This window comes from Silurus meridionalis, chromosome 9 (assembly GCF_014805685.1).
Source record: "Silurus meridionalis isolate SWU-2019-XX chromosome 9, ASM1480568v1, whole genome shotgun sequence".
NCBI classification, from domain to species: domain Eukaryota; kingdom Metazoa; phylum Chordata; class Actinopteri; order Siluriformes; family Siluridae; genus Silurus; species Silurus meridionalis.
The window spans coordinates 24,116,525-24,132,962 of NC_060892.1; the positions used below are offsets into that span (position 1 = coordinate 24,116,525).

General features: G+C 40.1%; 1 protein-coding gene across 5 annotated transcripts; it reads left to right on the top strand.

Annotated features, from left to right (window-relative positions):
* The first annotated feature begins 260 nt into the window (after positions 1-260).
* Positions 261-16,162, top strand: LOC124390757 (afadin- and alpha-actinin-binding protein-like). Of its 5 annotated transcripts, none has more exons than XM_046856749.1 (13): positions 261-596; positions 938-1,044; positions 5,018-5,156; positions 5,447-5,602; positions 5,768-5,878; positions 8,250-8,385; positions 9,284-9,362; positions 9,960-10,140; positions 10,272-10,410; positions 13,299-13,435; positions 13,516-13,686; positions 14,672-14,771; positions 14,848-16,162. In XM_046856749.1, exons 3-13 carry the CDS (start codon positions 5,139-5,141, stop codon positions 14,895-14,897), a joined length of 1,278 nt encoding a protein of 425 aa, XP_046712705.1. In that variant the 5' UTR covers positions 261-596; positions 938-1,044; positions 5,018-5,138; the 3' UTR covers positions 14,898-16,162. The 5 variants fall into 5 exon arrangements, with proteins under 5 accessions (XP_046712705.1, XP_046712702.1, XP_046712703.1 ...); XM_046856746.1 differs by having other exon boundaries at positions 262-596; positions 13,513-13,686; XM_046856747.1 differs by having other exon boundaries at positions 262-596; positions 938-1,032; positions 13,513-13,686.
* Positions 16,163-16,438: the final 276 nt, after the last annotated feature.

Consider the following 16,438-nt stretch of genomic DNA (forward strand, 5'->3'; position numbering starts at 1 on the left):
TATTGTTTGTTATTATTATTCATTTTATTATTAACATTACGAAGAATAAAAGCACATAAAACTTAAATATAAAATAATATCTATTATAATGCAAATAAAATGTATAAATAATAGTAATGTTTTTTAAAAAAAATTGTAATTGTTGTTTATTTTATTTTATTTTATTTTATTTTATTTTATTTTATTTTATTTTATTTTTTTTTATACAAATGTCTACTCGTTTTGCTCTGCCTCTTCTACACTCGAAGTCATTGGTGGAAAACAGAGGAACGACCAATAAAGAGCACCGATTCAGCAGGTTCGGGGCCAGACAGCGCAGATGCTTAGATGCTCCTCAGCTTCTATCCATCCTCAAGCTTTCTCTCACAGCCGCATGACACAGTTTCACCCCCACACACACGCAACTAAACCCTGCGTCTCTATTCCATGTTTTGCGCTCCCGCTTAGCGTCATTCATCCGCGGTAGTGCATCTGACAGCTTCCTGCGTTTCCTCCGGACTGCGGGAGATATCTGTATCTGTGGCCGTGTCTTCTGCTCCAGACTGCTGGATGGATCGTGGTGGAGTTCTCGGGTGCTGAAATAAGAGCAACAAGAAGTAAGTGCATTCGTGATCTTTACAAAGTCAGTGTTTGCTCGAGTGGATCAGCAGGATGGAGAACATGCACACAGTAGGATGGAGGCTGTGTCGCAGAAACTGGTCGCTTCCATATTCTCCTTGACCTGATTTATAATTCTTCTGGACACACACTCACAGACAAATCTAACACAGATTATAAACATTGAGGGTGCTTATATTTTTTTGCATTAACTTGCAACTTAATTCTGTATCACTTTATGTGTTATGGTAGAAAGGATTGCTGATGGTTTTGTTCATCATTGCTTTCTTTGAACTTTCTAATATGTGTGTGTGTGTGTGTGTATATATATGTGTGTCAGGTTCTTGACACAGCAGGGACCTCGAGACCATCGAATCACTGCGTCCTGGAAAATCTGGATTTTCAGCTTTGATATAGTGAAGATTAAGAGAACAGGTCCATTATTTGGTAATATGATGCTCTATATCCATGTACACATCCTGCCATATGATATACTCATGATATTTGAAGGTTAAGGGCCTTGGTCAAGGGCCCAACAACGAAGGCTTGGTGGTTCTGAGATTTAAAGAGCGGTAGTACTGTAAATACATGCTATATAGGAAGTGGTAGCTTTGTGGATTATGTGACTCTAATCAGGTCATGGGTTCAAATCCCAGCACCACCAAGCCTCCACTGCTGGGCCTTTCAGCACGGCCCTTAACCCTCAGCTGAGGTAAGTCAGGTGTCATGCCAAGTGGCGTAAATGTAAATATGGGCGCAAGTTTAAGTATAAAACTGGTCGCTTTTCGAACATCCGATTCCACATTAAGTCGCCATTTGTGTTTATATTAACCTCCACTCTTCTGGGAAGATGTTTCACTAGATTTTGGAGTGTGCTTCAGCCACAAGGGTGTTAGTAAAATCAAGTTCTTATGTAGGTAAAGGGAGGAGGACTGGGCTTCACTCAGCATTCCAATAAGGTTCAGAGTAAAATTTACTGAGATATTTACTTTACCGGTGGGGGAGGGTGGTTCTAGTATAGTTCAAAAAAGGACAAAAGGATAACAAACTCAAAATAGTTGTTTTTATTTGAAGGAACATCTTTACAAATTAAATTACAATAAAAAAAACAAACACAAATCAAGTTTTATTTGTCACATTCGCATTCATACAGAGTACAGCATGTTGCCATGTCAATCTAATCTGCCCAGGGCCTTCAAAGTCAGTTCTGCTGGCCTTTTTACCATAGAGAATATTAACAGGTCTGTTGCTTTAACCAATCAGATTTCACATTCGCCTCACAAGGCCAGCTAGCTGGCCAAGAATAGCGTCAGCATTTTTCAGTCCTCTGATTGGTTGGTCAGAGGGAAACTGCCAGAGACAAACAGCCAATTTCGACTGGCAAAACACGTGTGTAGGGCGCTGCACAGATTAATACATCTAAATTAGACTTTTTAATACCTACGGAGGAAGAGAATTTGATTTGTTCTCGGACATACTTAATCATTTTCAAGAGAAGCTAGACATCATGAGAAAACGTTGGCCAACCCCGAAGTTAGGTAGTATGTCTCAGCCTGGGGAAGGGTTTGTTCACCACTTCCAGACCAGTGAATACGAGCCATACCATTGGATTACAGCCTCTGAGGAGCGGTGCAAATTATGAGTATTCATCTCTGGTGACTGGGTTGTATTTTATTTAGATTTTTGAAGTTTTTGCCATGTTATTAGACAAATATTGATTCTGAACTGCTCCAGATGATGTAGGTGCAGAGTTGAGGTTGTAGTGTAGATGTTTGTAGTTTGCTTTAGTAAAATGGTATTCCCCTCCATATGTGAAATGCCTCTCTTTTTGTAATGCCACACATTCTTATATTGCGGTTTTGTATTGTATTGATGGTTTCTATAAATGCGACTTGATAGTGGTGGTATTAAGAGGTGGATTAAGTTGGGTACGTCCCCACTGAAGGCCCAGGTACCAAATGGTACCATGGCCTGCCACTGTATAAAGTATAAATGTATTGTAAAAATATAAAGCCATATATATATATATATATATATACACAGTACAGACCAAAAGTTTGGACACACCTTCTCATTCAAAGTGTTTTCTTTATTTTCATGACTATGAAAATTGTAGATTCACACTGAAGGCATCAAAACTATGAATTAACACATGTGGAATTATATACATAACAAAAAAGTGTGAAACAACTGAAAATATGTCATATTGTAGGTTCTTCAAAGTAGCCACCTTTTGCTTTGATTACTGCTTTGCACACTCTTGGCATTCTCTTGATGAGCTTCAAGAGGTAGTCACCTGAAATGGTCTTCCAACAGTCTTGAAGGAGTTCCCAGAGATGCTTAGCACTTGTTGGCCCTTTTGCCTTCACTCTGCGGTCCAACTCACCCCAAACCATCTCGATTGGGTTCAGGTCCGGTGACTATGGAGGCCAGGTCATCTGGCGCAGCACCCCATCACTCTCCTTCTTGGTCAAATAGCCCTTACACAGCCTGGAGGTGTGTTTGGGGTCATTGTCCTGTTGAAAAATAAATGATGGTCCAATTAAACGCATGGAATAACGATGGAATAGCATGCCGCTGCAAAATGCTTTGGTAGCCATGCTGGTTCAGTATGCCTTCAATTTTGAATAAATACCCAACAGTGTCACCAGCAAAGCACCCCCACACCATCACACCTCCTCCTCCATGCTTCACGGTGGGAACCAGGCATGTAGAGTCCATCCGTTCACCTTTTCTGCGTCGCACAAAGACACGGTGGTTGGAACCAAAGATCTCAAATTTGGACTCATCAGACCAAAGCACAGATTTCCACTGGTCTAATGTACATTCCTTGTGTTCTTTAGCCCAAACAAGTCTCTTCTGCTTGTTGCCTTTTTTTAGCAGTGGTTTCCTAGCAGATAATCTACCATGAAGGCCTGATTCACACAGTCTCCTCTTAACAGTTGTTGTAGAGATGTGTCTGCTGCTAGAACTCTGTGTGCCATTGACCTGGTCTCTAATCTGAGCTGCTGTTAACCTGCAATTTCTGAGGCTGGTGACTCGGATGAACTTATCCTCCGCAGCAGAGGTGACTCTTGGTCTTCCTTTCCTGGGGCGGTCCGCATGTGAGCCAGTTTCTTTGTAGTGCTTGATGGTTTTTGTGACTGCACTTGGGGACACTTTCAAAGTTTTCCAAATTTTTCGGACTGACCGACCTTCATTTCTTAAAGTAATGATGGCCACTCGTTTTTCTGTACTGCTTTTTTTTGCAGTCTATTCAGTAGGACTATCAGCTGTGTATCCACCTGACTTCTGCACAACACAACTGATGGTCCCAACCCCATTTATAAGGCAAAAAATCACACTTATTAAACCTGACAGGGCACACCTGTGAAGTGAAAACCATTTCAGGTGACTACCTCTTGAAGCTCATCAAGAAAATGCCAAGAGTGTGCAAAGCAGAAAGGTGGCTACTTTGAAGAACCTACAATATGACATATTTTCAGTTGTTTCACACTTTTTGTTATGTATATAATTCCACATGTGTTAATTCATAGTTTTGATGCCTTCAGTGTGACTCTACAATTTTCATAGTCATGAAAATAAAGAAAACTCTTTGAATGAGAAGGTGTGTCCAAACTTTTGGTCTGTACTGTATGTATATATATATATAGGAGATGGTATACACAGTATAGGACAGTATAGCACTTTAGCTAAAAAAAAAAACGAGTTCCTGTCTGTATTAAAAAATTAAGCTACCACAAGACACAGTTCCCAATAAGTCAGTCAGTATTTTCTTCAGTCTCATGTGGAAACGGCAGGAAACGGAGATAATAAGCCTAAAAATAATGCCAGAGTGCTATTTTGAACATGGTTGTACGTGCTAACCTCAATCAAATGGGTCACGTGTGTTGACTTCTCCCACATGCTTTTATTTAACATATTCAAGTATACATGACTAAAATTATGCTTTCAATATGCGATGACTATAAAGCAGCTTTATAGTAATAGATACATGGGGAATATCAATTCATACTTTTTATTTATGTATTTCTAGCTTAGGATTCATTTTGGTTTCATGTGTATAGGCTTTTTCTTAGGCTTTTTGAGACACCTGTATGTTCCTTTTGTTTCTATGGGACAAACATTGGACAGTCAGTGATTGGATGAAAGTTCTTCAAACAGATGAGTTCAAATTTGACATTTTTAGCATGGGATTTTTTATTTTATTTTAATTAATTTGCAAAGAATTTAGTCAAACGTCTTATTATGGGGTGTTGTTTGTAAAAGTTTGAGGAAAAGTATGAATTTAAACCGTTTTTGGAATAAGGCTGTGACGACAAAATATAGCGAAAAGTGTAGAGCTGTGAATACTTTCCGGATTCACTGTAATTTACACACAAAAGCAAACATTTTTGTCTTTTTATTCTTATTCATACAGGAGACATTAGTCACACAATGCCTCCATCAAGGGCGTACAACCAATCCATAAGGCCTCCACTGCGTCTCGGGCTTCCAGTGCTTCTGGTATCTTCTGTACCGGGGAAAATGTCACAGAGTGCATGCGATACATCAGTAAAGCAAGTATACTGTAGTACATCCATTCATAAATGTATACAGGCTATGGAAAAAGTTTAGAAGAACTATAGAAGTTTAATTTCTATAGTATTGTTTCTTAAGAAGACATAATACTGTGTTTGCTGAAATTTGAGGGGTGGCCTCACCTTTAATATATATATATATATATATATATATATATATATATATATATATATATATATATATATATATATATATACTGTATGTGTGTGTGTGTGTGTGTGTGTGTACACATACACTCATGTTGAACCAGTCTATCGTCATTCCACAGGAGCTGTCATCTCTGGGTTTGCCATCGATTTTCTATGACTCGAATTGTAATCAAGACCTTGACATTATTTTGACCCTAAACAACATGTACGACCTCCTTCAGCTTCATCGTTTTGCTGTGGGACGTGCAGGTGAACAGGAAATGGCCCGGCTTAAGGTCAGTCCCGGCCCTGGTAGCATCTCTGAACCTTTTTGTACAGTAGCTCTGAGATGATTGCATAAAAGCACAGAATCTGATACTTCAAGCACTGCAGAGTTTGGATATAAAACGACTTTGTGTGAATAACGATACGTTCGTGTCTGTGTCTATCCCCTTTTCTAGGACCAGCTTGAACTTTCCAAGAAGCGAACTGGCAAATTGTGCAAACGTGAGCAGCAGTTAGAGACTAGCATAAAGGCTTTGCAACGGTGCTTGAAAAATGAAAAAGAGGAGGTAAGGAAGATAGATAGATAGATAGATAGATAGATAGATAGATAGATAGATAGATAGATAGATAGATAGATAGATAGATAGATAGATAGATAGAGAGACAGACAGACAGACAGACAGACAGACAGACAGACAGATAAGCATCTACCAGAAGTGCAATTGTGAAATTGACAAGTGCAGATAAATGTATATATGTACAGGATGTAATAAATAAGTGCATAAATTAATATTTATCCATTATGATTAGGAGGATATGAGTAGTACTTCATTCATTCATTTTGCTTCGATACATGTCCTGTCTGCACCCTGTCTCCATATTGGTATCCAGGGTTTCTGCCGGGTCTTAAAAAGTCTAAAATCTAAAAATCTACAAATGAGACCAACATGCAACAGCCAATCAGCTTTCTGTTATTGGCGCAATATTTACTTGGCTTGAAAAAAATTTACTGGGTTACGTTCAGGTTCCAAATATTTTACCTGGTTAAGGTCAGTTGCTAACAACGTGATATAGATCGTGATGTAGATCGTACATTTCGTTCTTTATGGTCTTAAAAAGGTCTTAAATAGTCATCAATTTGACTCGGTAAAACCTGCAGAAACCCTAATATTGGTTGCACCTGTACCGTAGCCCCATTATTGCCCCATTTTGTGTATATGTTGTCTAGTTGTGTATTGGGGCACCTGCCATATGTGTTATATTCCAGCCATATCTGGTTCTTTTCCAAATTGTTACCACAAAGTTGGAGGCAAACAATTGTAGACGACATCTTACGATGTGGTAGCAGGAAGTGTCCTTTTACTTCAACTACGAGATTGAAATCTGTTCCAGCATGACAATGCTTCTGTGCACAAAGCTAGCTACTTGAAGATCTACATCGGTTGATGTGGAAGATCTTGAGTGGCCTGCTATAGAGCCCGACCTCAACTCTATTGAACACCCTTGGCAGAAAATCTAGTGGAACATCTAGTGGAAGTGTGGAGATTATTATATGAGCAAATGGGGACTCGGTGTGGAATTAGATGTTCAAAAATCACATACAAATCTTTCAGCCAGGTGTCCCTAAAATGTTGTCAATATTGTGTAGATCATGGATGCACCAGGTAGGAGTGATGTAATCTTCATGCTAAGGATTTACTTCTTAGCACCAGGGACCTTAAAGACATAGCAGGGTTTGTGGACCTGCTATTGAAGGTTGTGTCCAGCCTGATGGAAGTTTTAGAGAGAGTCAGCCTGATTGATGAGGCTGCTATCTTGTTTTCCCTGTTTTAATGAGGAAAGTAAATGAGCTACAGCCTTTACATGGTGACCTCAGCCATCAAGCGCAGCCCTGATGCCTTTGTGGCCACCATGCATGTGCCAAGGTCAACCTGTCGACCTCAGCTGCCAAGCTCAATGAAGCAACCGATGTCACAGCCACCTATAACAAGCTAACCAGCCTGAGGTCAACCTGGCAACTTCTGCCATTAAGCTCAGCCCTGAGGCAGACATAGCTGCCACCCCAGGCAAGTTCTGCACTGAGGGCAAACTCGGCCACCAAAGGCAAGCTCCAGCCTGAAGTCAACCTGCCAACCTCAGTCACCGAATCTGACATAGCTGCCATTCCTGACAAGGTAAACCTGGCAACATCATTAACTGGGCTTACTGAAGCGAGCATTAGCGCTGCGAGCTGGAACGAGCTATCTGTTTTGAGGGGAGGGAATCTCTGACCGTGAAGTATTGTTGGTTTTTCGGTTTTCTTCTCTGTCCCTTATTAGAATCAGAATCAGGTTTATTTTCCAAGTGTGTTGACACTGTTGGTGACTTTTAAAAGTACAGACATAAATAACACAATATGTTTAGCTTGGACTCCACAAGACAAAACAATACAAGATAAAACAGACTATACAAGACAATACAGACAATATGAGACTAAACAAATCTAAACAATCTAAACAATATGAGTATTGAATAGGACAATATACACGGTATATGACAGATCAGTAGTGTGAGAGTGCATAGTAGTGCAAATAACAGCATTGTGTCACGTGAGATAAAGACATTAATTGTAATGACTGACTGTACTGATAACGCAGTACTTATAGATATCAAGCAGGGCATATAATTAAGGTCAGATGTTAATGGGGGTGATTGCCTGGGGGAAGAAACTGTTCCTGTGTCTGGCAGTTCTGGTGAACAAAGTTCTGTGTTTATCGTCTGTGTGTTTGGTTACCTTAATCTGATCGACCTCATTTCTAACACTCATTGTCCTCGCATTACATGCTTTTAGGTCCATACTATGTAAAATCCCTGTATATTCCTACAGTAACATGTGTATCTATATTGTTTTAATAAACCTGTATTGACACACAAAGTGCTCAAATTTACTCTCGGCAGGTCCGAAAGCTTCGGAGCGTCATTGCAAGCCGTGCAGCGCAGTACAACCACAGCGTGAGAAGGAAAGAAAGGGAGTTCAGCAGGATTAGAGAGCACCTCAGTCAGCTACTTACTGAGCAGAAGGACATGAAGCAGAGTATGGATATGCTTTCTTGCTGTTCTGTGTTGTGTGTTTTGTGGGGGAAAAAAAAAATTATATTTTTTTGTAAATTAGTAGCAGTATTAGAGGATAAATAGTGAATATTGTACTTAATCTCTGGTGTGTGTGTGTGTGTGTGTGTGTGTGTGTGTGTGTGTGTGTGTGTGTGGGTGAGGTGAGGTGTGGGTGTATTTAGTAAGTAATGCTCTTTCATCCTACCAGTGTGGCTCATCTTGCCAACAAACAAAAAGCAAATCCTGTGTGTGTGTGTGTGTGTGTGTGTGTGTGTGTGTGTGTGTGTGTGTGTGTGTGTGTGTGTATCCTTATGTAAAGCCAGCTTATGAGTTTTCATGTAGTGAATAATAATATACATGTGTTCTACAAATCTACATAAGAGAAAGAGAGAGATGTGATTGAGAGAAAGACAAAGAGAGAGAGGGAGAGAAGAGACAGAGAAGAAGAGAGAAGGAGTTGGAGAGACAGAAAGAGTGAGATGGACAGGGAAGGAGTGAGAGACACAGAGAAAGTAAGGGAGTGATAAAAGAGAGGGAGTAAGAGAGACAAAGAAAATGGAGTGGTAGAGACAGAAAGAGTGAGACAGACTAAGAGGAGAGGAAGTGAGAGAGACAGACAAGAAAGGAGAGAGAGATACAGAGAGAGTAGGGGAGTGAATAAAAAAAGAGAGAGGAAGTGAGAGAGAGATACCTGTACCTAGCCTCTATCCTTTATTTAATTTATTCATTTACACTTGTATTTGATTTTATTTGTGGGGTTTTAATTGCTAGAGTACTTTCGCCTGCCTTCTTTTCTTCTTTCGCTTTGGCAGCCATGTTACATCTAACCTGAGATGTGCAACCCTCACACTGGTGTGTTTGTCCTCTATGTTCTCTATCAGGGATGGAGGTGTTGAATCAGGTGGAGAGATCTGAAGGCAGGGAGGATCAGTGGAAAACTGGAAAGACGGATTCAAGGAGGTTGATTTCCGACCTTTCACATGTGGTCTAATGATAGTTTAAGTCTCTTGCTAATAACAAATAGGCAAAAATATACAGTTCACACACTATACGGACAAACGTATTGGGACACTTGGTTTTGGTTACCATTTGTGGTTCTTCCTAAAACTGTTACCACAAACCTGGGGGCTCAAATTTGTATAAAATGTCTCTTTGCTTTTGAAATAGGACACCCAAATTCATTCCAGCATGACAATGTATCTGTGCACAAAGTGAACTCCATGAAGATATGGCTGACATGGGTTGGAAGATCTTTAGTGACCACCTATAGACCTCCTGTTGGGATGAATTGGAATGCTGAGTGCACACCAGACCTCCTCACTTCCTTCTACATCAATACCTGGCTTTACTAACACCATTGTTGCTGAATAAGCACAAATCTCCACTCCAAAATTTGGTGGAACATCTTCCCGGAAGAGTGGAAATTATTATGGCAGCGAATGAGGATGAAATGTGGAATGGGATTAATCTTATAATCAAGTGTCCTCAAACGTTTGTCCATATACTGTCTTTGTGTTTACTCACATGCCTAAGAGTTCTGGTGATGTTTTTCACCAGACACGAAACTGAAGTGTGCAGGACCCTTCTGAACGAGTTTGACAAACGGCAGCGGGAACTGTTGCTGGAAAACTTCGAGTTGAAACAAGTGCTCCAGCAAATGAAACGGGAAATGGTGGACATGTTGGGTCCGCAGGACCACGTCCAAAGACAAGAGAAAGACACGGAATTCACAGATCAGGTCGGTCAGTTAGAGCTTTGTTGATGATTAAGATCCCTAACCAATCAGATTCCATCCCATGTCAAATCCAATGTTAAATTTATTTTTTCATATTTTTTAATATTTGTTCTTCTTTGCAATGTTGTTTTTAGCAAATTCCTGATGAAAAGGAGACGTCTTTTAAGAGGACTTTAGAGATGTCGTGTGAGCATGCTCGCGAGAAGCTTACCAACAGCATTCGGCAGCAGTGGAGAAAGCTGAAAGATCACATGGAAAGCCATGAAAACAAAGGTATACAGGACATACAGTGAGGAAAATAAGTATTTGAACACCCTGCTATTTTGCAAGTTCTCCCACTTAGAAATCATGGAAGGGTCTGAAATTTTCATCGTAGGTGCATGTCCACTGTGAGAGACATAATCTAAAAAAAAAAATACAGAAATCACAATGTATGATTTTTTACTATTTATTTGTATGATACAGCTGCAAATAAGTATTTGAACACCTGAGAAAGTCAATGTTAATATTTGGTACAGTAGCCTTTGTTTGCAATTACAGAGGTCAAACTTTTCCTGTAGTTTTTCACCAGGTTTGCACACACTGCAGGAGGGATTTTGGCCCACTCCTCCACACAGATCTTCTCTAGATCAGTCAGGTTTCTGGCCTGTCGCTGAGAAACACAGAGTTTTAGCTCCCTTCAAAGATTCTCTATTGGGTTTAGGTCTGGAGACTGGCTAGGCCACGCCAGAACCTTGATATGCTTCTTACAGAGCCACTCCTTGGTTATCCTGGCTGTGTGCTTCGGGTCATTGTCATGTTGGAAGACCCAGCCTCGACTCATCTTCAATGCTCTAACTGAGGAAAGGAGGTTGTTACCCAAAATCTCGCAATACATGGCATCCTCTCCTTAATACAGTGCAGTCGCCCTGTCCCATGTGCAGAAAAACACCCCCAAAGCATGATGCTACCACCCCCATGCTTCACAGTAGGGATGGTGTTCTTGGGATGGTACTCATGATTCTTCTTCCTCCAAACCCGTTTAGTGGAATTATGACCCAAAAGTTCTATTTTGGTCTCATCTGACCACATGACTTTCTCCCATGACTCCTCTGGATCATCCAAATGGTCATTGGCAAACTTAAGATGTGCCTGGACATGTGCTGGTTTAAGCAGGGGAACCTTCCGTGCCATGCATGATTTCAAACCATGACGTCTTAGTGTATTACCAACAGTAACCTTGGAAACGGTGGTGCCAGCTCTTTTTAGGTCATTGACCAGCTCCTCCCGTGTAGTTCTGGGCTGATTTCTCACCTTTCTTAGGATCATTAAGACCCCACGAGGTGAGATCTTGCATGGAGCCCCAGTCCGAGGGAGATTGACAGTCATGTTTAGCTTCTTCCATTTTCTAATGATTGCTCCAACAGTGTACCTTTTTTCACCAAGCTGCTTGGCAATTTCCCCGTAGCCTTTTCCAGCCTTGTGGAGGTGTACAATTTTGTCTCTAATGTCTTTGGACAGCTCTTTGGTCTTGGCCATGTTAGTAGTTGGATTCTTACTGATTGTATGGGGTGAACAGGTGTCTTTATGCAGCTAACGACCTCAAACAGGTGCATCTAATTTAGGATAATAAATGTAGTGGAGGTGGACATTTTAAAGGCAGACTAACAGGTCTTTAAGGGTCAGAATTCTAGCTGATAGACAGGTGTTCAAATACTTATTTGCAGCTGTATCATACAAATAAATAGTTTAAAAATCATATATTGTGATTTCTGGATTTATTTTTTAGATTATGTCTCTCACAGTGGACATGCACCTACGATGACAATTTCAGACCCCCCCCATGATTTCTAAGTCGGAGAACTTGCAAAATAGCAGAGTGTTCAAATACTTATTTTCCTCACTGTACATCTATACGGCCAAATGTTTCTCAACACTTGACTATAGGTTCCAAGTGCTTCCTGAACATGTCATTCCACATTTAGTCCCCATTTACTTTTAGAAGAACCTCCACTATTCTCTGAAGATGTTCCACTAGATGTTCTAGTGTTTTTGTGGAGATTTTTGCCCATCTTGAAAAGGTGAGGGCGCTTACAGCATTCCAGTTCTTTACAAATGCGTTCAATAGGGCTAAGGTCAAAGCTTTTGAAAGAAGTTCAAATGAAGGGAAAGTGTCACACCACCACGTCCAAAGACGCACAATTGTGTGCTTCCAGGTTTGTGATAACAGAATGAAGAAGAAACTCATATGGCTGAAAAACTCAGGTTTCCCAATACTTTTGTACATAATGTACACTATATGCACAAAGTTTTGTGGGCACCTGACCATCACTTTTCCCAAACTGTTGCCACAAATTTAGACACATTTGTGTACTTTTCCAGCATGAATGGTGTTTTTATATCCAAAGCAAGCTTCAGAAAGACATCTTTTGTTAAGGTTAAGAACTTGACTGCCCAGAGTCTTTACCTTAAACCTAATAGAATGAACTGAAAACTCTATGGTGCAAAATGAACAAAAGTCCTATTGGCCACACCCCAAAATCTATTGGAAAGATTTTTCTAGAACAAAATAGAGCTTATAGTAACAGCAAAAAGGGGTTTAAATCTGGAATGAGATGTTCAATAAGTGTGATTTGATGGTCAGGTGTTCATGAAGGTTTATCAATACGCTATATTACTTTAATAATCAGCCCCTTGAACTGTACATTTCATTTACGGCATTTAGCAGACGCCCTTATCCAGAGCAACTCACATTTATGGGGATAAGGGCCTTGCTCAGGGGCCCAGGATTAGCAATTTAGTGTGGCTGGAATTTGAAATCTCACAGCCATCAGGTCCAAAGTCCAATGACTTAACCAATAAGCTACCACCTTTTTTAAACATGTTAAAATGTTCCGGTTTTGAGTCAATTCTTATGTTCTTCATTGATGTTTTCATTGGTGAAATTAAAAGATCAGCGTGTTGGAGGTCAATCATTGGTGGATTAGGTGAAAATAGGGTTGGATCTGCAGGATCTTACTGGATAGACTTATGAAAATAATTCTTAACAGTGAGCAGATCTCTATGCAATGGAACACTTTTGGACTGATTAGATCCTTCAATGTTGTTCCGAATCACACCAACAATAAAAGAGAAATTTATTTCCCGTCTGATCTTGTTGAAATCAAATTTCCGGCCTGCAGAATCCGTTCGGGAGTTGGGAAAAGAGGTCGACGACGACATGATTTCCAAGCAGGCCCATCAGGAAGAAACCGAACGGCTCAAAATAGAGATCCTGCAATGCATGGACTTTATCCAGACTCAGCAGCAGCTCCTGCAGGTAAACGGCTAAACAATGACGGGTTTGATGGTTCTGGAAATGAAATATAACTTTTAGTATGGCGATATCATCAATAGCAGCAGCTGAATACTCCGTGCGACGAGGAGACCGCAGCCGTCCTGAACGACTGCTACATGTTAGAGGAGAAGGAACGGTTGAAGGAGGAATGGAGAACGTTCGAGGAGCAGAGGAAGAACTTCGAAATGGAGAGGAGGAGTTTTACAGAGGCAGCTATTAGATTGGGGCATGAGGTTAGTCACCTTGGGCATCGATATTATGAAATTACTCAGACAGCTGTATGTTAAAAGGTATACAAAAAAAAAAAAACATCTGGCAATATCTATAATATATAAACAAGAAAGATTCTTACATGCGTTTTTGAACATCCTATTTCAAATAGATCATTTCCTGTTATACTGTTATAACACCACTCTTCTCAAAAGATTAGATTACTAGACTGAGTTTCGTGCTTATTCACGTGTTCACAAGGGCGTATCAAATCAGGTACTGATGTAAATGAGGTGAGGAGGCCTGGGGAGCGGTCAGCTTCCATTTCATCCCAAAAGCATTCAGTAGGGTTGAGGTCCGAGCTCTGTAGCAGGATACTCAAGATCTTTCACATCTTCAATCAATGGAAACCATATCTTAATGGAAGTGGGTTTGTGCACAGGGGCGTTCTCATGCGGGAACAGGTTTGGGTCTTCTAGTACAAGTAAACATCAAAATACAAAACGTAATGCTTAAGCAACTGAAGACATTCTATACAATTGTGTGCCTTCAAGAACCTGTGAGGTTGGAAAAGTCAGTTGTCCCAATACTTTTGCTCATATACAGTAGCGTATATTAAACCGTTAACTAGGGCACTTCAAATTGATCTCATGTGCCTCCTTGACTTTGAGGTTACTGTTATGTCTTCATACTGAGGTCCCCTTTGAATCAAATCCATTCAATTGAACATGATTTATAGCGAATAAACTAGATCCCATGTTAACCCAAAACCCGAAAAGTCCCCATAGTCCTTTGCGATCACAATTTTTAGAGACAGATCTAATCTTCGCAAGTTTCAAAGTGGCCCTGTGAATCTTCCAAATGCCGTGAATAGTTGCCCTTGCCGTTCCAATACTTTTGGAGGGACCTTTTTTGCTATGCATTTTGCTAGACAATGCTCCATTTACATAAAACAAGTTCTTGAGGTACTCAAATACAAGCATGGTGTGTTTTTGTTTTTCGTTGCAGAGAAAAATCTTCGAGGATGACCGCGCAACCTGGCTCAAGCATCAGTTTTTAAACATGACCTTCACAGAGCAGATGAGGACACATACCATTATATCTGATTGTAAGTCCCTGTCTGCTTTAACACAATATGAATATGAGAGTTTTTTGGGCCAATTGTTCTGGTTTTTTTTTCTCAGATTCTGGCCAAGAACAGAAACACATCTCAGCTCCCAAGACACCACTTTAGCACTGGGAGTCAAAGACTAGCGAAAGCGGCCACTTTGTATACAGACTCCGCAGACTACGTTCTCTCTTGCCTGAACAAAGAGAGAACATCGGCTAATTTGAGTTCTCCGAATGTGAATACGATTCGTGATACCTCGCAGATTCATGTGCAACTGGCAATAGTGGCTAACAATTGCTAGGCGGTGTCGTGCTATGCTATGGATTCGGTATGCTATGGCTATTTTTGAATATTTACGTTGTATTAGGAAAAAAACAAGTTCGAAATGCATCATAGTTCTACATGACTGATGAAATATAGCTACCATTGGTCACATTGTACAAGGTTATACAACGTTTAATGCCCAAGCACCTAGCAGTTGTCCAGTTCATGTGTTAATAAAAGGTTATTAAGTGGTGTATAGGCACTTCGATGGTACCAGTAAGAGACAGCCCTTTGTGGCTACATATGACAGTCATTTCTTGTGGTATAGCGAGCATATAGGTATTATTAAAGGTCCGTGTATGTCCGTTTCTTATATTTTTGCTCATCTTGATACAACCAGGATGTTAAAAACATTGATCAAGCATCAGCCTGTAATCCGTAAGTAGCTTCATGAAACATTCTGGCTTTGTGACAAAGGCAACAAGGCTAACAGGAAATGGAAATCTTGCACGTCCTGTTATACTGTGAACAAAATCTTCATACACTCATAGCGGAACAACCCCAAACAAAACCGAACAACCCCGAACGAACTTTTATGCCCTACCATTTCAACTCCTCCACCTCCAGCTCCGCCTCCTTTCTTCCAAACCCAAATATGATCGATGTTCTAAAGTGCACAAAATTTCCAATCTAACAATGAATCCTAACCTGGAAGCCGAGTAAAGATTTATTAGTGTTTACTCGGGACATAATGAATTTGTAATGATGTAGAGGACGGGATGATATATAAGCATTAGTGGACAGTAACCAGGTAAATGTACCGCAATTCGTTACTGCACTTAAGTAGCCTTTTACGCATATTTGGTTTTGGGTTTTTCTTTTTTCGAAACGAACAAACAAAAAAAACAGATGAATGGCTGAAGCACACGGACCTTTGTGATCTAAGATTTGGAAAATATTCATTATATAAGATTTAAACAAATAGTTATAAGCTTTTAGTATTGTGTTAATTTATTTGTAAATTCACCAACATGAACTTTCCTGGAAATGTCTGTGACCCTGTTTCCTTTGAGGAATGTTTATCATGTGGCTATGCGGAACAATAAATCTGTTTTATATAGAGAGAGATATTTTGAGAGTCTATTTGTTTTTCATTTCTTCACAAATATCAATATTCATAAAGGGTCAACTGGATAATCAGCTACGTTATTCCTACAAAGCCACGAGTCATGCTAAGTGGATGTGGATTCGGCTCGGTAACATTTTCCGTGGCAAATCAATTCCTGAAGTCGCGTTTCACCACAATGTCAAATGCCCAAAGCAGCAAGCAACTGAAAGAAAAAAAAATTATTTTATTTTAATTAATTTTTAGGTTGGATGACTCTGGTGGGGTTTATTGG